This window comes from Amblyomma americanum, chromosome 8 (genome assembly GCF_052857255.1).
Source record: "Amblyomma americanum isolate KBUSLIRL-KWMA chromosome 8, ASM5285725v1, whole genome shotgun sequence".
In the NCBI taxonomy this organism is placed as follows: domain Eukaryota; kingdom Metazoa; phylum Arthropoda; class Arachnida; order Ixodida; family Ixodidae; genus Amblyomma; species Amblyomma americanum.
The window spans coordinates 34,515,460-34,537,345 of NC_135504.1; the positions used below are offsets into that span (position 1 = coordinate 34,515,460).

Consider the following 21,886-nt stretch of genomic DNA (forward strand, 5'->3'; position numbering starts at 1 on the left):
CACTTTCACATTGCAATGCCTTGCACTGTAAGCAAACAATGAGACAAGGTCATTTCCAAATTTGGGCTGGTCTACTGTGTTCAGACTTTCAACTTGATTGTTTTTGTACACAGTTTGCTTTTGATAATTTGGACTCTGAGGGGACCAAAAAATTGTTCAAATTTTGTGGAGCTCGAACTGAAACGGTCTTTTTAATACTACATCAGGTGTTGCATGGACCAAAAAGATTATCTTGAATTGACAAGATTCCACTGTACTTTGCCACTGGGAAAAAGAACGCGTTGCAGGATCTGTTACAAAAAGTTGCATAACATATTGCATTAAGTGCACAAGGACTTTTTGTACTTTAAATTGATTTCCATATTTGGAATCGGCATGCAAAAATACATAATTCCTTGAAGATTTCATAATTGTGACTACATTAATAAAAATTTTTCTAAGACCAGCTTCCCCCCTTAAGGAAGGAAGGATACGGGTTTCCTTGCAGAAACCCTTGCAATGCACATAAGCCTGCTCTGGATTGCAGCCACTGGTTTCAGATTACTCTGAGCTTTCACTGCAAGTTCACATAAATATAGTAGCAGGTAATCAGACTTAACAGCCTTGTAATCAATGCCAGATGTCACTTTTCCATCTTTGTGAGTCCGATAACACAATGGCTAGTTATAACAATATTATCCGTGGCCTCTTCGTCGCAACTGGACTGCACTATGACATTGACAAGTAACGTCCCACAATCGGAGGCACCACACATTCTCACATGGATACAAGTGTGTAGTAAAAAGTGACTTTATTTACAACTTAAAGAAGAGAACGACGCCAATAGATGTAGCCAGAAACTGTGGCGAAGTTGTGCTGTGTGATGATCCACGAGGCAGCCAGCAAGGCTATGGCTGTTTGGGGTAGCAGGGACGATTCGCGTGTTACTCTGCAGATGCCATTTGTTTCGCTTGTGCTCGAATGCGCTTCTCGTACTCCAGGGCGTTTTGGCTACGACAGAATGCAGCATGCGTTGAGTGGGTTACTCAGTCCTTGCAACACGAAAAAAGGTCATCCCCCTTTCCCAGCTTGGATGAGCGGGAAATTTCAAAACAACCACGCAAAGCTCCTCAGTGGTTAAGTGCAGAATGCAGCACACAACTTTGCCACACAAAGACAAAACTTAAAACATGACTGTGTTTGAGAACCCCAAACTGATTTAAGAACAAATGAAAAGGGGCCGTGAGAGACAGGCAGAGACAGGTTTATAAAATGCTTTCAAAACAAACTTCTCAGGTTGCCAGTCACGTGTCATTTTATGGATTTCATTTTGCCTGATCACATTACAGGTTGGATATCATCATGCAGTCTAATCAAGCAGCATACATTTGCATGTTTCTTTATATGGTGCTGAGTCAGTCTCGTTTTATTTCATTTGCAAAGATCACACACTATTTTCAAAGAAGAAAAGAAGAACAGCAATTGCCTGTTATCATTTTCTAGACTACCTTTTCACACTGAAAATATATTCGATATTCGAAACCTTTTTTTTTCATATTCGCATCCGACTTGTATAAAAAATTGTAATTCCCACACCTCTAGGTTTTTTAGCTTTTTTTTGTTAGATGAAAAATTAGTTTTATTCATGGGGGCTTAGCGTCCCAAATTGACTCAGGCTATGAGGTGACACTGTAGTGAAGGGCTCCGGACAATTTCGACCACCTAGGGTTCTTAAACGTGCACTGTCATTGCAAAGCACACGGTCCTCTTGAATTTGGTCTCCATCGAAATTCGACTGCCGTGGCAGAGATCGAGCCCGTGTTTTTCGGGTTAGCAGCCGAGCGCCATAACCACAGCCACCATGGTGGCTTGATGAAAAATTGTAAAATGTGAGCTTTAACATCCCGAAGAGGGCTAGGGGTTAATTTTAACCATCTGGAGACCTTCAATGTGTGCCGACATCACACAGCATACTGGCGCATTTTGGGTTTTGCTTCCATCGAAACACGGTCACGAAGAATGCCAAGAGTCAAGGATTCAAATGTACAAAGCTTGTAGATAAAAGCATACAAAGTTTTTATTCTGCGCTAGCATTTAGAACAGTGATGTAATTGCCGACTGAAGTTATGATGATGTGCAGGCTTCTCACAGCTCTGTGTTGTGTGAAGAAACTCTATTGACGACGTAAAGGGAGATCTCAAACTTCTGGTGCTTTCGCCCATCCATTTTCATACCAAGTCGAATGCCACCAACTAACACTCTGCAAGCTTTACCATCGATGGCGCTTGGTTTCTTTCGAGCATGCGTTCCTGCCTTGGAAATGTATTACCTCAACACTATGAAGTCATTATGTGCCCTACCCCGTGCTGCAGTGTTGAGAACCCAGAGTGCCATTGCAGCTTTAATTGCCAATTACTTTACCATTTCAAATGCAAGCACAAAAAGGTTTCGCAAGCTTCCCTAGGACAAATTGTGTAATTGCCATGAAGAGCAAACGAAGAAAAAACAGCAAAGCGAGAAGCGCAAGCACGTGTGTGTCGATGCGGCTGCTGAAATGCGTTCAAATCCTTTCTTAGCAGTGTAGATGTCTTAAGGCATCCAGTTAAGTGCACTGTAATGCAAAATTAACCATTAAATAAGATAAATTAGATATTTTTTTTACGTTTTCAAAACTAAATATTGCGTCAATTTTTTATTCTTTGAGCTCGCTAGCTGGCGCTGCCGTCTGGGTTGCTCCTTTAAGCAACTTTAAGGCCGCTGACGGCCGCCTTTGGGGCAAAGGACCTTAATTCCTAAGGCCTTACACATGCCCGTGTGACAGGGGTATCAGGCCATACCTGACACTTGGCCGACCTACACTGCGATACACACAATCACCCATAATTGTCAATAGTCTACTCCTGCTGTGCACACTTGTTTGTGTACATAGAAGAAACACCTAGTCAGTAACCACAATGTGTGCATTTGAGAGACGCAGCACTTTGTGAGAACAAACCACCCCTTCCAACTCCGAGGACATCAAATGCACAAGCACACACATATAAGGTGGCTCCACCTACCAGTAAATAGTGTAAGCCTCAGCCTGGGCTGGGTCCTTGACATTGGGTTCGTTCAGGAGGTCCTGAACACCCAGCAGGATCTGCTTGATGGTGATCGCTGGTCTCCAGTCCTTCTCCTCGTCTAGCAGGGACAGGCACACCGTTCCCGAAGGGTACACATTGGGGTGGAACAGGGGAGGCTCAAATTTACACTTGGGTGGCGTCGAGGGGTAGTCGTCCTTGAACACCATGCGCAGCTTGTACAGGCCACCTTCCCAAGGCGTCTGCAGTTCACAATGGTGCCAAGTTTGTGTATACGTGCACGACTGCCTGCTCAGGCCCACTGTCGTTTAGTGGCCCCCTGGGCGACAGCGACACAGTCTATGTAGTTGGCGAACTTTGTGAATGTTCGTTCATTCTCATAAAGAAAATAGGCACTGCTGCATCCTCCTCTACAAAGATGTTATGGTCTGCAAGGCAGTCTTCCTACAGGCATAAAAGGAAGACTGACCAATCTCCCTGCCATTTCCACTAAACTGGCCTCGGCCATTCGTCCTCATATCTCCATACATTGTACCTACTGTATGTGGAAGCTACGCAGAGAAAGTGCAGAGTCGTGGCATCGGCCACTACCATTCGAAAAATGTTGCATCAGAAAGCAAGGATACGGAAGAGATGGAAACACTGCTCTCCTACAAACCATGCCAACGCTGCAGGCATGACAGCTTGAAGACAGTTATGGTTAAACCAGCTTCAACACAGCTAGTGGCAAAGCAGAAGGGAGAAGTGCCCTTCACTCACCCCCTGTTTTCCAGGGATGGCACACTCCCAGTTGAGCAGGTTTAATGTTCCATCTACATTCTTCGTAGGTCGCGCCACAAAACCCTGAAAGAAGAAAAAAAGTTGCAAATAAGAGAATATAGTCAAGGCAATACAAATATTTGAGCCTGTCATGCACTACAAGCTCACGTCGACGCCAGCTGATGCCTGTGGCGGAAAGATAAAAGTTCCTGTGGTTTTCGACAAGTCAGCAGCTTTAAAACCTGCAAATGACAAGCGCGCACGTGATGCAAAAAGCTGACGGGCACCGTCTGCTTGCCGTCCCGAAAGTTTTGAGAACTGTCTCGCCAGGCGGCGCAACATGCTTTTTTGGGAGCGTCAGCGCCGAGTCCCTTCAACACACGTTGATTGTACGCTGAAACCATCACCAACGTTCCGTTTCCCGCATGAAGTGCTTAGGGGCAGGTGCACCCCACGCACTGAAGACCCGTGGAAAACAAATTCAGAGAATTCCAGCGCACAGTTCATAACGGGGCTGGCTAACGTTTGCTAGCTGTGCTCGTGTGTTTTAACTGCTGTTCTACTGAAGCTCTGCAAATCACTTCGCCGGCGAGCATGCAAGCAGTCCAAAACCTAAAAGGCGGCATTGCTGTGGCTACTTACAAACGGGTGGTCCTTCCTCCAAGCTTTTCGTTCTTCCGAGAGTCGAGCGATCGCGATTCCAGACATCGCTGTTCCTCTGTGAAAGCAGCAAACCGCAGCGAGCGTCAAGAGCCGGCGACGCAAGCCTAAACCCACAAAAACGCCCGCTTTTTCAGCCCGCTAGTCAACGCATTGGTTTGAAGGCCCATTCACGCCGGTGGGTTAGCTAGCTCGTTGTGCAAGGCTCTCGTTTGAAAGCCTTGGACGACCTGCTGCTTTACCCGCCATCGACCAAACCGTCGTAGAAACTTCAACACTACTCGCTCTTAGATGCAGGGGAATCCAAAATGACCGAAGAAACGCACCTCGCTTCGTATGCCACTCGTATGACTGATTCAAACCACGTTTTTGCAAGTTTGGCGCTGACAGACACGTTAACCCTAGCTGGTGACCCGTCGGCAAGCATGTAAATAAAGTGCACAACTATGAACTTAGAAGAAGAAAACAATTTTCAGTAAATACTACAACATTAGATGAATGAAAACCGAAAATCCATTGCAGTAAGAATGGCGCTACGTACCAGAAAAGGAACACTTCAACGCAACTCGCGCGGCGAACGCTCCAGCTCGCCTAGATGTGCGGGCACGAAAATGCAGAGTTGGACAGCGGTAGGTCAGCAATGAAACGGAGAATCTCTAGGGCGTCTACGGGGTCTCGATGCCAAAGGCCAGGCGGCGCTGGCATCGAGGCACCCTAGTGACTCTCCCGTTCGTAGCGCCACAGCCAGGCAAAGAGTAGAAGCTTGCAAAGAAACGAAGTGTGGCTGCTGTACAAGTTGCCACCTAGGAGCGCTGCGGTCGATCAAAGTTACTGGAGGCACTGCAACGATTAAAAAAACGCAACCGTTACCATAATTTTTATTTACCGCAATTAATTAATTTATGTTTAAAAAAATGAGTAAAAAGTTGTGGTAGCACGCACATTGCTTTTGGCACTGCGAGCGCTTCTTGCAGTTTCAAGGCAGTTCTGGTTTTGGTTTCAATAACCTCGCGTGAACTCCCGTGCATACCTTAGTCGGTCCCTGTCATTTATCCAAATATGTGTGCGGAATAGTTAAAAAAAAAATGGCTATGCTCGCGGTGAAACGCCAGCCAATCGTCTTCAGTAAAATGAATTCTCTGGCTTGTCTGGGTTTTTTTAACAGAAGACGCATTTATGTCTGAGGAAATTGAACTTAAAAAATTTTCCGCCGCTCGGTATAAACTTCACAGGACTGGTTGCTAATGCTTTGGGGTGAATGGCGATGTAGCCTAGTTCCTGGGATTGCGCTAAAAAAAACGTTATCAACACACGCAATATACTTGCGAAATAGGCCCGGCAGTGGCGACACATATATATTTCGCTTTCTTGGTCTTTTCCATCATCGGTTAGAGCGGTCTCTGTGATCAGAGCGCAGTACCCTATCGATACAGTCCAGTGAGGGCAAGCGTAAACGACTGATTAATTGAAAGTCTTATCCTGAGAGGAAGGCAGAAGGCCACTGTGGTGGGAAACGGTGATAGAAGGTTAGTTACACTCGAGATCCCACTCAGTGTAGTGTCCATGGTTGGACCCGATTTGAAGGGCTTTAGTCGGCACCCCTAAACCGCTGTGATCAGGCCGCTTTGGCTGCCATATGCAGCAAATAGGGAGCTGTTTGCCGGTATCTGTGAGCAGCGCGGTACTGTAATGCACGTGTGTACTAGAGGGACGGTATGTCCATTCTAATAATAATAATATTAATTGGTTTTTGGGGAAAGGAAATGGCGCAGTATGTGTCAGATACATCGTTGTACACCTGAACCGCGTCGTAAGGGAAGGGATAAAGGATGGAGTGAAAGAAGAAAGGAAGAAAGAGGTGCCGTTGTGGAGTGCTCCGTAATAATTTCGACCACCTGCGTATCTCTATCGTGCACTGACATCGCACAGCACACGGGCGCCTCAGCGTTTTGCCTCCATAAAAACGCAGCCGCCGCAGTCGGGTTCGAACCCGGGAACTCCGAATCAGTAGTCGAGCGCTCTAACCACTGAGCCACCGCGGCGGGTATGTCCATTCTCCCGGTTTCAAGTTCAGTACATTGCCAGTGTAACTGGGTAAGGTCCGCGCGGCAGTGGAGCCCGCAGTGCGAGCACGTTACCGCGGTGATGTCAGGCCGTCGTCATTTCGCCAGGGTATATGGGGTATATGCCGAGTCAAGCATAAATTTAACCTTCTTGATGAAGACCTCTTGGGAACGTGTAAGACAGGTCTTGCACGAAAAGAGGACCGGCGGAGTAAGTTATTTGGTGCGGGAACGACTTGAAATACAGAGAGACGCACGGGCGTAGTGCATGGTAGCCTAAGGTCATACGGACCTGCCCTGAGCGGTGGGGGCACGGTGGGTGGGGGTAATGTAAAATTTATCGTCCTACCTGCGATAGCAGCAGCGGCATGTGCCACCATATTGCCCCCGGGCATAACAGTATGCCCGGTGTCCAAACGATTTCGACCTCATTACCTGCCTATTCATGCCTGCGGAGGATGCCTTGGATTGCCGTGGCCGTGGCATCCTCCGAGGCTGGGCAAAGAATTTCTGAGCAAGCCGCGTGTGAGTCATTGAAGATGTCGAGGGTGCTTCTGGACTGAAGTTAATCTAGAAGGCACAACAAACTTTTTTGTCGGCTTATACTATCTAAGACCATCTCTTGGTGCTGATGCCTTAGAGCGTGTCCTCGAGCCTCGGCGATGGCCTTGATCCGGAGCGCTACCACGTCGCAGCTTTTGGCGACTTTAATGTGCCTGGTCGTTGGTGGAAGGATGAGTGCTTGTCCTCAAATGACGCTCATTTTGTCTGCAAAGGCTACTCATTTGTTTATTACGGGAACTTGTGCTGACGTTTTCGGTGCCGATTGCAGCGCCAAACACACTGCTTAGCGAGAAGAGCAAGCAGTTTTGGCTAGTACTCTTAGTACTTTTCCGCGCCACCTTCAGGCGCTTATTGGCGTGAGCCTCCGCGCTCTGTCGAAGGCGCAAGCCTTCGGAGAGTTGTGCAAGCGAATGTCCGGACACCGTAGAGTATCTGTTACGGGTCCAATTGGACTTATTTTTGGAAATGTGGCAGAGAGTTTGAGGGATGCTTCACTCCCGCCACCAGTTGGCCCGGTATTGCACTACCTCCGGGATCGGCCTTGTCTTTGACGCGTCTTTACTATCCTGTCTTTCTATCCCATCTTTCAACTCTCCTTCTATCTGCACGTGGTAGCGATTGTGGCTCTTCTTGAGCCAGTGAGCAGGCCTGTGCACTTTCCTTTCTTCCTGGCAGCAACAGACAGACAGAAGGCGCACGTGCCGTGCGTCAGCTATCTGGGCTACGCCGAGAGAAGCTAGGCAATGAATGCTGTCAGCCAAATGCGGGTATCTAATCGCGCAGAATGTGTTCTCGCGTTTGCAGCGGCCCAAGCGGTTGACAAAAGCACTTTTGAGTCACCGAATGGAACAGTTGCAGTGCCAACTTGGCAGCGCAGGTTCCCCAGGGCCTCCAGCCTGCGCAGACTTGCCTGCTAACCCATGCGGCAACGCCTTGGGTGTGCTACTAACAAATATTAGTAGCCGCACTGTATCACGTTTGTAATCCTCTCGTGCCAGCTGATGTGCGGAATTGTTCCTTTTTGTGGTTCTTTTTTTCTTCCAAGGCCCGTGCTTATATTTCCAGATCCTCTCCCCGATTATGCCAAGGGGAATTTCTTAGGACTATGATTATACGCGCAGCAATGCTCACCGTACCAGACTTCTCAATCGATGTAGCTGTATCATTACAGATAGTGGCCTGCAAGTTATCTGGACACTGCGGTGCCACGCGCCTTTCCCTTGCCCTCTGTGTGCGCTAACCGCTTTACACCTTCGGGTATGAATGACACCGAGCGATAAATCTGGACGTTCACTGTTTCTTTACAACCCGGCTGTTCATTCTTGTCGCCCCACTCAAGGACGACGCAGTAGCAATCACCCGATTGGCGAACTTCGCCGAGGAGGCGATGGATCGCGTTATTCCGCGAAATAAACGCAGAATGTCAAAATATTCTTTCTGGCTTTCTGCTGAACTCAAGCGTTCTAAGCTCAGAAAGCTTCACTTACATGGGCTTTTAACGCGACAGCGTTAAGGAGCTCGTGTCGCAGAAAAGCCGGTGTCGTCGGCGTCTTTGGTCGTGAGCGAAAAATGGCGCATCTCGGTAGACACCTGAACCGCGCTGCAATGGAAGGGATTTTAACGCGACAGTGTTAAGGATATACGGATGGATGGATGAATTGATTGATTGATTGATTGGATGATCGATTGATTGATCTATCGAATAATTGATCGATCGATATTTCCTTCCCTTACGGCGCGATCCGGGTGTCCAGCGAGAAATGTGACAGGCGTAATTTCCTTTCCTTAAAAGCAATTGTTCATTTCATTTTCCTTCCCTTACGGCCCGTTTCGGGTGTCCGCCGAGATATGCGAGACGGGCGTCCTTAAATTGTCCAACGGGCCACGCGTCGCGCCGAACGAGCGGTGGCGTTCCGTGTACCCCTGGGCAACGCTGCGACACGCTGTCGCGTCTCTCTCTTAAAAGACGAAGCTTAAGCGTCCTCCAATTTTTGTTAAGAACAATACAGACAGCAGCGTAACAGCTGAGTTCAAGGCCTTGCAGAGCCGAAACTAAAACACTATTTAGTCGTGACAAAGCTGCTTACCATGATTCTATCGAGATCAGCCTCACGCGAGTACCGCAGAATTTCTGCAACTATTCAGTATTAGTTAACTAGACTGCTATAGTTACACAGCTGTTTTCGGATGTACTGCACCGCTGACAATGGTATGCCGATAAAAGCGCTCTTCTAAGTAGTAGTAGTAAGTGATTTATTAAAATAGTAATAAAAAGGAAGGATAAGATTTTTACTAACCCCGGCATCTGCCATCGATACTGAAGCACCTGAGCAGGGGGAAGCGGATATAAAGGATAGCAGGCAGAATGGAGAAATGAAATGAAAGAGGTGAGGGGACAGGAAGAGAGGATAGGGGGAGAAGTAGTATGCACGCCCAAAAAAGCCCGTTTTTAAAAATTGTGTAAGGTCTTAGGTGGAACGCCCTGTATATCGGCCGGGCAAGGAGTATCGGTGAAAAGGGCGAGGAGAAAGTGGTTGGAGGAGGAAGCAACGGAATGAGTAAGGCGGATTTCCCCGGGTGTGTCAGCTCGGGGAAGTTGGTCATATACGACGCTGCCAAGGTAGGTATACTGGCTATATATAAGAAGCCCTAATGGATGGATGCAGCCCACACGCGTGCGGTACCGTGCAATCGCTGCACACAAGACGCCTGCAAAAGCGTCGGTCCGGATATGACGCTTGTTCGACTTAAAACAAATCTTAACATAGCGAATGATGAAAGCAGCAGATGCAAACCTTCAATTGACAGCTAGGTATTGAATCTACAAATTTTCTTAAAACTGTCGCAACATTACAACAGCGAACAACAGATGTATTCACTAGAAACCCCTCCACACTGGCTAGTTCCCTATTTCCGCACCCAAAACAAGTTTCAGTCATTAAAGCATAATGTTCCGTCACTTCTAAACAAATATCCAAAGGAATTTTTTCCACCTAAAAAAGAATGCAAAAATTATTTCTGTAACCTCAACTGAACTCTTACGTGTCACCCTGATTTGAAGTATTTTGCCTTGGTTTTAAACTGACTAATTGTCCTTTGACCGCGTGCTTCCATATCATCTCATGATTTTTTTTCTTTTTGTCTCACTGTTTGTTTCCTGTATATATGCGCTTTTGAGACCTGCTTTATAGCCCATATAATTTCAATGTGACCTTTGATTGATGAGTGCGGTTTTTTTCTTTTGTTTAATAATCTGCGTCGACTGCTGTCTTGTAAGGTGGCCCCTGGGCCGTCGTCAAGTTGCTTAGTGCAACTTTTAGTCCAGGGGCCGTTCAGAGTTTGGGTTTGTACCACTCTGGAAAGTAAACGAATTGAATTTAATTTAATTGGACAAGAACGTGACGGCTTGCGTGGTCTTCGCACTGAGACGAGTTGGCGAACTAGCACTGATCTGCAGATCGCGTTTTATCTCACGACGGACAGGACACGATGTGTAACTATACACACAGTGTACGGGGTAGGACACGATGTTCATAATCTCTCGTCGCTTGATGTTCTCAAGTTTGTGCTCAATTCTTTCTAATCAGTATACAGAACCAACCTGCCTCTTCTTAAGCACAGCCGCTTAGTTTGCCTGCCGGACTGACTTTCTTTTTGTTTCGATTTTCTTGCGAGATATCTGTTGCTTATAGATACTTGGATCAAAGTATTTGAGATGTCATATCCACTTCGAAAATGAATGTCTGATTTTCGAAAAACGCGGTAAGACTGCTGCTGGCAATTATTTATTACTCGGAATTTCAAGCAACAAAGAAGAGTTTGAGGAAACTCACGGCTGCAAACCACTTCGGATATTGAAAGCAACGAACTGATTCCTTTTTGGAATGGTTTTCATCTGTCGAGAGTAAACTATAACCTAAAGTTAGCGCTTCATATTGCCTGCCGCGTATACATGGTGTTTCACCAAAGATATTTTACACAATTTTTAAAAATAGGCTTTTTGAGTTAGAAAAGCGCCTTTCTTCGGCATAACTCTGTCAGTGGTATAGTATAGGCCAGGGTACAGCCAAGACGTGCTAACTAGCAGGATGGTTAACTACTGGATCGAACCCCGCGGGAGGTGCGGGGTTTGATCCCAAAGTGGCGCCGGGTACACACCGGCGATACAATGGGCACAAGCTTTCCCCTGGTCTGGTACTCGGCTTATCTGGGGGGAAATGCTTGGAAAAATGCTTGCGATTTTGACTACCTTGAGCAGTCGAAAATACCTTGTGCCATGGCGCTATTTGGCCAGAGATGCCATTGCGCCATAAAAATCCACAATCAACCATAATAATCATCATTAACTAATATTGAATAGTTAACATTTTCTCTATAAATGAGAGGCTCATTATAATTATTGAGAGGTGTGTAGCCCATCGTACGTTGGCTGTTTATGAGTTACGTGCCCTGGAGGGTTTGCTTTGCCTACAAGCTTCTCGAAAGCGCATGCATTCTGGCGTGATGTAGGCAAAATTTGTTGGGCCACAGCGCCGAGGTAACCACGTTTTCGAATTCTGAAAACTGATACGGATATTACTTACGTTGGGCTGCACGCCTCTCAATAATTAAGGAGCCTAACAGTAATAGTTAAAACGTTAACTATTCAGTATTAGTCGACCGGCCAGCTAGTTAGTACGTTTTAGCCCTATTCTGATGTAGTATACCGCTTACAATGCCATGCCGAAAAAAAACGCTCTTCTAACTCAAAAAGCATATTTTTAAAAATTGTGTCACATCTTTGATCGAACACCCTGTGCACATAACGCTCATTCCGTGAGACGTACGTCCTTGATTGTACAACTAAAAAACAAACAAGTTTGTTTATGAACATGTAAATAAGGCATATTGTTCAGCTTTTATATTTAATGCAGTAATGGAATCGCGATAAATTTAAGGGTGCTACGTGTAAAGAAAGGAATGCAAACAACTGATACTACAAAGACATACGAATCAGAACAGCACGGAAAGGCCGCCTCTATTTTTTTAGCTGTCAATTAAAGATTGAGATCGCAAATATGATTGAAAAATGCACCCAATTAACAGTGGAAGTTGCATGGAAGCAGTGACCACGAATACGCTGGAGCACGGCCGGACTGGAGATGTCCTTCCAGAGAGATTCAGATAAGAGGAATCAAAAATATATTCTGACAGCACATATTCTGACAGGATACGGTGCATCGAAAAAGAAAAGGGAAAAAATAAAGACTGAATATGTTTATTTCTGTAGCAGCACTGCTTTTCTGGTCTGATCCTGATATCATGGAGCAATATATTTCCCCGCACGGAGTCAATTATTCTGACAAGAGAAAGTGAACATAGCGCAGACTGCAAGTCGGAGGTGGCCTACGTGACAGGACAGAAAACATCCATACTCAAGACAGCTGCACGCATTGAATACTTTAGGTTGCCCATTGGAATGTGCGGGAGATCTTGATAACGCCCTGGACAGGGAAGTGTAACGAACCGCGAAGTTTAAAGAAATAGAAAGTTGCGCGGGCAATTGAAAAACGCTACATTATAGCGACTTGCACTTTCGTTTTCAGATACACGTTAAAGGGGTGTTAGCGTTGTAGTGGTGCATCGACTGGCGGGATTAACGAGACATAAAAATAAAGCCAAATGTAAACACCGGGAATATCTCAAAGGCGAGTCATAGATGATCGCGAAGTTGATACATACATCATAATTGCTGAAAACCTGGTTTTCGTCTGTCGTATGCAACTGTACATAAGCAGTGTTCAATTATTAACCAGTGATTCGAATGCTTTCAGTCTGCCATTACGCAACATTACTGATAAGATAACGTCCTCCCGATCTGTAACCTGTTTGCGATCGAGTTCTTTGTGATGCAATCATCCCAATCGTCGGCTCTGCCTTTGCATGTCTTTTTCCTTGGAACATAAATTAATGTTTGCAACGAACACAAATTCACGCAGTATGTCACTTCTTCAGCTAACTCAAACATTGTAATCGTTCGACGTTTTCATTCGGCAGGTATCTGGTGGCGTACCACGTGACATCCCACATGACGTTTAATTATTATGGTTATTTAATTTAAACGATTTAATTTGAGGCCAAGCTTCGGCTCTCAACGACAACAGCTATAGGCTAGGTGCGCAATCAAGGCGCAGCAGAATGCTGTTCCTCGTTTGATTATTCGCAATCGTCACCATTTTTCAACCAATCGGGGTCAGAATGATAAAGGTGCGGGCATTTACGAGCACGTCTGCGTGCAAGACGAGCGTTTGCTACGTCTGCGTAACGCGAGTGATGTTGACCAGCAAGTTTATTTTATAAGGTACTAGTTGCCTGTGCTGCTGTGTAGTTTCTCGACACATTGAATGCAGTCTTTGTTCTTTAGTTTTGTCTGTTCATAATACGACTTTAGTCCTTGTTTAAAGTGAAGTAAATGTTCGCAATCTTTTCTCATGACATCTGGAGTCATAAACGTTGTTAGTCCTACGCGACAAAATAGACGACAAAAAATATGTCTGGCGCTTCTCTTAATTGTTTAGTGCAAAACTACCGGATGACAGATGATGAAGATGACGAATTACAGGAGTAGTAGGAGAGACAACATGGGGATTCCCCTCGCTCGATTAGGGCTTCCACTTTCTATTCCGGTCCTTCTCTTCTCTAATTTAGGGCGAGCGCCAGGGTATATGTCCTAAAACTAGTGTGCGATTATCTTCATAATTACAGCATTGCGTCTGGGAGATTCCTTTGATACGGTTATAATTGTCAGAATTTTATCCATTGCAACAAAATATCACCCACGTCAATCTTGTTTCCGCTCCAACTGTGGGTATGTGCCATTCCTCCAGAGGTCGTCAACAACAACAACAACAACAACAACAACAACAACAACAACAACAACAACAACAACAACAACAACAACAACAACAACAACAACAACAACAACAACAACAACAACAACAACAACAACAACAACAACAACAACAACAACAACAACAACAACAACAACAACAACAACAACAACAACAACAACAACAACAACAGCCAGTTTCCCAGATGCTGCGGTGATGGCCTATCTAATGTATCTGGAAGCGAAGCTGCTCTCTTTGCTCCGGAGATGGTTCGAAGCCCGCTCAGGGCTGAACTTTCTTTTGCTAGGTGTCATTTGTATGGAAAAAGTTCGGAGTTTTCGGACAAATCCGGCTCTATGCTCGCATTCAAGATCGGGTCAAACATCGGCTTCAGCTTCGCTGCAGTTTCCGAACCATTTTTGCCTGAATTTGCCGACGATGGCAACTAAAACATTTCATGCTTAAAATAATCAGCAATTTCAAGCCCTCGCCTGGAATCACGCAGATCTATATCGATCGTGCGACGACAGCGACCGGTAGAGAGCACAACGGCATGCAGATGCACATCCAGGGCAAGAGGTCTATTACTGGGAATCATATAAATGAACCGATCTTATTTTCATTAAATGCAAATATCCAGAATCAACGGGCCGAGTTCTACTCACTCCCTCCTTTATCCCTTCCCTTACGGCGCGGTTCAGGTGTCCAACGATATATTTATTTTTATTTATTTAACCGTACCGTTAACCCTCGTGCGAGGGCCCTTACAGAGAGGGCATGAAAACTTCATAAAAAACAGCATTATTCACAAGCACTGAATACATCAGCATAAAGCGGTGCATTCGGTCAAGCATCAAATGGCACTTTCAAGCAAATGGTTATCCAGAGAATTTTCGAATTTATGCAGATCACTCTGTTCCACAACATTTATCTGCAAGTCATTCCACATTTCAATTACATGGGGGAAGAAGGAATGTCTGAAAATTTCACTATGGGCGCAGTACGGCTGAATTATCCGACTATGATTTGTTCTAGAACTCCGTTTGAATGGTGCTTGTATTTATGTTTCCATCCGAATACTTATCTGTCCTTGGAGCATCTGGAATAATAGCTTCAGCCGATTTTTTTGTCTATATGTTTCTAATAAATCCAGGTTACAGAAAGAGAGCATATCTGCAGCTGAGTCTGTCCTTCGATATCGGCAGCAAATAAAGAGTACGGCACACCTCTGAACTCTTTCTAATTGTTTTTTAAGTAATTCTGTTTAGGGCTCCATACTACAGACAGATACTGAGCCATTTACTTTCCCCAAAACCAAATTAAAAAAAGAGTATCTCCGTTGTACCAGCCACCGCTCCGTAACAGTTGACATCGTGCAGTCCCTCAAACCATGCAGGTTTTTACAGTCTTGCAGTTTAAAGCGCGGTTTTCGTTATAACAGCGATTTCATTGCGGTCCATTTCATTACAGTGAAGTTTTACCCTTACGCTGACGTAAGGAACGCAAAACGACGTGGCTAAATTCATCGTGGCTAAAATCACGTCCTCGCCTAAGCGCTGCCACACTTTCCCCTCGGACGATACCGGTGACACCACCGGCAACGAGGCAGCGGCTATCCTAGTAATTCACGATCGGCCCACAGACGTAAATCTCCAAGCGGACACCAGATAGCTCCATCCGCTCTGGGTCCACTACCGCCGGAGGAGAAAGTTTCCATTACCAAGCGCAGCATCAGTGTCGGCGCAAGAACCCTTTTCCACGGGGCAGCGGCCTTAGCCCGGCTAACCGGTCTTCTTCCCCGACGAGCCAGGAGCCAGCCTGCCCGATAGCGCGGAGGGGTCACGCTTACCACGGGCGACAGCTCTGGTCCTACTGCCAGGGTGACCCTCGCCGATGTACGTCTCGCGTCTCTTCCGGCGGTACTGCTAAGGCCGCTCCCCCTTTTTTGTCTGGGGAGGCTGAAGACTGGTCGCCAGAATGGAAAGGCGGAGGGGGACGACCACACACAGCCTATTTATAGCCCCGCGTATCCGGACGTCGCCGTCAAGGAGCTCGGAACAACACACAGGTGAGCACGCGGCCGTGTCCAGCTATGTCCACTCGCGTAGTCATGGGATGGAGTCCCCGTTGCACTGTTCCTGCATGTCCTCAAATGTTGCAAGTTCTTCCGCGGGATCTAAAAACGTCCCTGCCTCAGCATGCCCGCCAGATGAAAACACAAGGACTATACATCACTTGCCGAACAGTGACGAACTGAACGAGCTAACCGCGGGTAAACACGGTTGGTTTCGTTTCAGTAGAGTCAAGCGATATAAGAAGGTTGTGAGCAGTTCAGGCTTCTAGGCTTAGACTGCGAACTTCTAGGCATATAGATTACTTTAACCGGAGCACTGCGTTTGGCCGCTTAGCCTAACGATCAGGGATATGAAAGAGAACAAACGGTCCTCCCAGCACGCGCCGAAGGCGACGTCAATGTATGCCACCAGCTGTCAGAAATATTAAAAGCTTCGAGGAACTGTGCTCCGAAAGCTTCACTTCACCTTCAGTCCGATGTCGTAGCAGGAAGTGTTTTCTTCCTTTAACGGCGATTCACAACGCAGTCGGGATCATGGGATCCAGCGGCGATTTGCTCGTCTGAACGATTTCGAAGATTCAGTGCCAGCATGTAAAGAGGAAGACCTCTGCTAGGAGCTATCCACCGTGTTGTCTCATTCCTTACTTAATGGGAATTGACTGGATAAACCCGCCAGTGCGTTTTCTTTCGACCTTGACGCTGGCGACCACCGAGGTCAGTACGGTGCAGGAGCGCGAAGTGTCTGCTGGCGCTCCGTTTAGTCAGAGCAGTAGCACGAATGCCATGTTCTCCCAACTGTGGGACGGACGAGTACACTATTTGTCACAACTCGTGTTTGAGACGGGTTGTGTTCGTTGGCCGTTCTCCGGAATGCGGCCTGTGCAGGTCATTGTGACCCATGTTGACAATGGACTGGGGCACTTGCGTGATGTGGGGAGAGGGCCGTGTACTAATCTTATCAAATAAATCTGGGTATGGTCAACGTGGTAGCCATTAATTGCGCTCTTGCGATGTCTGATGGGAGCGACCGCAGTGACCTCTAATTTGCTGCACGCATAGGAACATGGCTTCGAGGTTTCACATCGCCGCGGCCGTGTTGCTGACGCTGGCCCTGGTCGCTGTCCTGTCGTCGGCGCAAGACTACCCTCCCCAGGGAAGGCCCGGCGGTGGAGCTGGACGCGACTGTTACTACGTCTGCTTCCTGGACAGCTGCACGCGACGCAAGTGCTACTACACATGCAACAGGCCCCGGTACTGTGAAGAGGAGCACGCTTCGCTGCTGCTCTCAAGTGGTGAGTACCCTCACCTGCACCCATGGAGGAATGAAAGAACTCAGGAGAGGGGAGGTGGTTACGTCACATTTTTTTAAAGCCGGCTCCCCACTTCTCTACCCCCCTACTTGGCCGCCGCTTCAGCGCGCATGCGCAGCAGACAATGCAGCAGACGACGCCGCTGCGCCCAGCTTTACTATTGGCCCCGCCGTCGGCAAAACACTCCATGTAGTCCTTGCGAAAGCGCGTGACTTCCGGCACACTTTCTGGCGTGCAGCTCAGATAGCGAGGGCAACTCCTGAGTTTTCCTTCCTCCATGCGTGCACCGGTATCGCATCTCGCCATTAACGCAGTGTCCTAATCGAGTTCGAGTTATCTAAAGTCGATTGTATGTCAGTTATAGTCTACGCGAGGTAGGAATTTACGGAATAATAAAACAAAGAATCAAAATTGTGAGGTCACTTCTGGACGCTTTAGAAGCGTATTTCGCAGAACTTTGACATCAGAGTTAGTTATAAAGCTTGACGCTTGTGCGACCGATTTCAATGCTTTAATACTTTCGATGTTTTTGGCAGTTTTTGTGAGGAAATGGAAGGTAAGTGGTTAAGTGACTTGTACATAATTGTACCTTCTTGGAATGACGACCTTCTTCAACCATTCCGCAGTGGAGGAGAGAGAGAGTGTGGTCTAGAGATTTCAATGAGTACAAGAGAGGTATGCCTGGTTGTTAACCTGGATGCTACTCCAGTTCCCGCTGTGAAAACATACTGCTGAAATACTTGCCATCGCTTCAAAATTTTTATTTGGTTAAAAAATGAAGGCCACGCTTAGCGAGCTCCTGTGGTAGCCTAACGCGTATTGCTACATAAGTATAATTCGAGAACTTCTCGTAGCAATTTTCTGCTTTTGTGCTGAAACCTCATCCAGCTGGGCGGCAAAAACTGTACATCGCAGCAGTGGCTCAATGCCTACAGCGTCGCGCTACTGAGCATGAGGTCGCTGGTTAAAACTGAGCAGTTAGAGTCAGTGGAAAGGTTTTTCCAAAGCTTTCATTGACTCTACTCAGTAGCGAATGCTGCATTTGAAAGTAGACAGAGAGAAAGGGGAAACAATTATTGGAACGGCCGGTGTCCATGTCTACGTATAAATCGAGGTGTAGTGATTAAAGGCCCTCAGCTTTCGAAACAGTGAACAGGTGGTGAAGTAGAAGGCACTCAGCCTTCAAAACAGTGAACAGGTAGTGAAGGAGAGTGGCCCAGAAATTTAATGCAGGTGAAGTGCGATTATGTTCTGTTATTGAGATTTCTATGCACGTCAAATAACGCCAGGGGGCCGAAATGAATTCGGATTCCTCCGCACTGTGTAATGTCCAGCTATTGGTACATCATAATTCAATCAATCTTCTGACGCTCGTACAACCAAGCTTGATCTTGTCGCACCGTATTGCAGGGGGAGGAGAAGAAGACGGCCTAGGCCAGCTGCCTTCTCCTGGCAGCGACACCGTGGACAGCGCGGACGAGCCGAGCAGCGTACCAGAGCCTGCCGCTACGCCGACCGCCTGACGTGGCCATCTTCGCTGAGGACTTCGACACATCCATGGCAGCATTGTAGGCCTTTATGCGTCTCGGCAAAAGTACCGACAAGCAACGCCCCTTGGAACTTGGACTCCGGTCCCCCTCAGATTGTGGCCGAGGGAGCTTCTTGTATGTTGGCGTGTCCTGGACGCGCTGCAGTGCATCGCGCATGTCTGTTTCGCGTCTCTCCCTTTGGCGGGCGAAGAAGCACAAGCACACTGGCAGCTTCAAACACCGGCAGTCCTTTAGGTGACTGTGGGACAGTTTGTGCCTACTTCGTCAGTGCAGCTGAGAGAAGGCGTATATGCGTAAAACCATCTTGCAGTGGAGAGTAGCCGCCATGGGTGTCGTCGAGTCCACACAAGCAGAGAGAAGCCGAGAAATCAAGCACGGTTCAATTAAGCAACAGTGAACTAACGAAAGAAGCATTCTGAAGTCTTCGTTGGGAGAATGCTTCAATCTCACAGTCTGACAGAAAGGCCAGTCGACAGTGTTCTCACGTCCGTTCATTCCGATCCCACACTTCATGCTCTTGATAAGTCAAAAGCTAACATCGGGAGCTCCTTTAGGTGCATAGACATTGTCGGCATTAAGCATTGAAAGAAACCAACCGAGTCGTTTCAAATTTACAGATACTGACTTGATAGTGCAGTGGAGGTGAAGGTGTTTATAAAGTGGGCATTATTTGCTAAGCGTGCTATTTCATTCATACAGACACGTTCGCAAGTCTCACATTAACACATCTGTTATTTCATAGCATCGACAGAAGGTTTCGCGCTACACCAAATAGTCTGAAGAAGTGTAGCCACTGAAAATGGAAGAAAGACAAACGTGGCTTTCGGAAGGATGACTAGCGTGACTGCGATTTCATGTTTTTTTTTGTGCTCTGCGTTCTATTCAGCAGTACAGATGTACCTGTGGTTCAAGCAGTGCGGAGTTGTGTTTTACCAATTTAGTGACAAAATAAACGACATTATCACTCCTCTTTTGCCATCCCGATTCCTAGAGATAGGCATCGCTCGGCTCTGTTTTTTTAACACAGTGGTTACGATTCGTCATTGACGCCTCTCTTGTGAAAATCCTTTTTTATACACAAGATGCGGCTCCCTCTCGGGAGTGGCGAAAATTCTTCCGCTACTGATTGAAAACAAACCCACGTGGGAGACGCGGACGCGATCGTTCCACGCGGAGCCAGCTGCACCTGCGAAGTGGCAAGCATGTGTGCTTGACCACTGTCGCCATCTGTCGCATGCGCCCGTCACTAACATGAACTACGCATGCGCATTAGGAGCAGGCGGTTTCATTTTCGTCCAGTGGATCTGGCGGTGAAGAGGCGCGCATGCGCAGAGCGGTCTTATGAAAAAGACGTATTACGAGCAGTGACGTAAGTTACAATTCATTTTCGGTGAGCGGTAAAAAAATCCGTGTAGTTCTAAACCACTCAGTACGAAAAGTCCATCAAGAAATCAGTGCATTTAAGAGGACATCTTTACGCCCGGAATGATTCGTCTGTACAGAGGAGTTCCGGATTTGAAAACTGGAGCTGGCTCACTGGAGGGCGTGGTGTAAATAAAACCAATTCAGACATGGCGCCTCCAGCGCTGATGGCCGCTCTGGGGTGTCCTTGTAGAAGGAAGTAGTGGAGGGATTTTGACCGGGGCCGAAGGGAAGTCTCAAACTGTCCATCGACATCCACTCACAGTCTTGGCATAGCTGATACGTTAACTCCTGCTTCTGTGTTCACTGCCTTGAGTGTGGTGTTTTTTTTTGCTGTTGTCTGTAAGATTGGGGCATCGACTTCGTCCAGCAGACGATGGACAGAACAATGGTATCTCGAATAAAAGGTCGATAAGCTTGTCAGTCGCCGATACATGTCTTTCTGCGGACACGACTCCTAACCGCGCGTCAACGGTAGACGCTTATTGGGGAGAAAAAAAGAAAAGAATTTTAAGCATACTGAGTAGACTGGAATGAAAACAAAAATTCTAATCTTGGTTTTCCACCAATATCAAGTGCCAAGTATTCTTAACATTATTCAGCAGCCTGCACACTTTTCTGCCCTTTTAATAATAATTGGTTTTTTGGGGGAAAGGAAATGGCGCAGTATCTGACTCATATATCGTTGGACACCTGAACCGCGCCGTAAGGGAGGAGATAAAGGAGGGAGTGAAAGAATAAAGGAAGAATTAGGTGCCGTAGTGGAGGGCTCCGGAATAATTTCGACCACCTGGGGATCTTTAAAGTGCACTGACATCGCACAGCACACGGGCGCCTTAGCGTTTTTCCTCCATAAAAACGCAGCCGCCGCGGTCGGGTTTTGGCAGATACAGAACAGCACGGTTTTCGAAATCAAGCGACGAACGTGCGCGCCCTATTTCTTCTTTATATTTCTTATTTAAAAGGCCTGCACGATACACTGAAATTAATGATCCGATTAATGGGTTCATAAAATAGGACAATTAAATGGGCAAGCGACCGATGGCCATGTGCTGTGTGGCCTTGCGTGTGATGACCTTGCGTGATGTCCTTGTGTGATGGCCTTGCGTGTGATGAAGTTGTGTTACAACTTGTATTTAACATTTTTTCAATTTTGCTAAACCTGTTCTTTTTTGCATATATTATGTACTCGCCCCTCCTGCTTGGGCCTACTGTAGGCCTGCAGTATGTTCTAAATAAATAAATAAATAAATGACGTCATTTCGTGCGGAAGACGACCACGATTATTTCGGAGGTGTCCACTTATAAGAGGTGGCGCCGTCCTTCCATGTGCACCACTCTTATATTCTAATGCGATATCATTAAAAGCCTCGTAGGGAAAAAAAATTGTCCTCGATCTTAAAATCCGCCTATTGGCTTGATGGGAGTGACGTCACTAGACAGGATAATACTGGCCGGAGGGAAGTGACGTAGGAAAGTGACGTCAAAAGACAGTATAATTCCCATTGGCCGGAGGGAAATGATGTAGGGAACTGGCGTCGCCATACTGGAAGTGG

At 46.7% G+C, this 21,886-nt stretch overlaps 2 protein-coding genes across 2 annotated transcripts; one reads left to right on the forward strand and one right to left on the reverse strand.

Moving 5' to 3' along the window:
* Positions 1-765: 765 nt before the first annotated feature.
* Positions 766-5,157, reverse strand: lwr (ubiquitin conjugating enzyme lesswright). The gene is made up of 5 exons (XM_077634412.1): positions 5,020-5,157; positions 4,461-4,536; positions 3,819-3,902; positions 3,039-3,301; positions 766-990 (listed from the first exon to the last, which is right to left on the reverse strand). Exons 2-5 carry the CDS (start codon positions 4,524-4,526, stop codon positions 924-926), a joined length of 480 nt encoding a protein of 159 aa, XP_077490538.1. The 5' UTR covers positions 4,527-4,536; positions 5,020-5,157; the 3' UTR covers positions 766-923.
* Positions 5,158-15,615: 10,458 nt separating this feature from the next.
* On the forward strand, positions 15,616-20,244 carry LOC144100201 (uncharacterized). Its single transcript, XM_077633215.1, has 3 exons — positions 15,616-16,042; positions 17,108-17,340; positions 18,769-20,244. The coding sequence occupies exons 2-3, from the start codon at positions 17,112-17,114 to the stop codon at positions 18,879-18,881; spliced, it is 342 nt and encodes a 113-aa protein (XP_077489341.1). The 5' UTR covers positions 15,616-16,042; positions 17,108-17,111; the 3' UTR covers positions 18,882-20,244.
* The last annotated feature ends 1,642 nt before the right edge of the window (positions 20,245-21,886 follow it).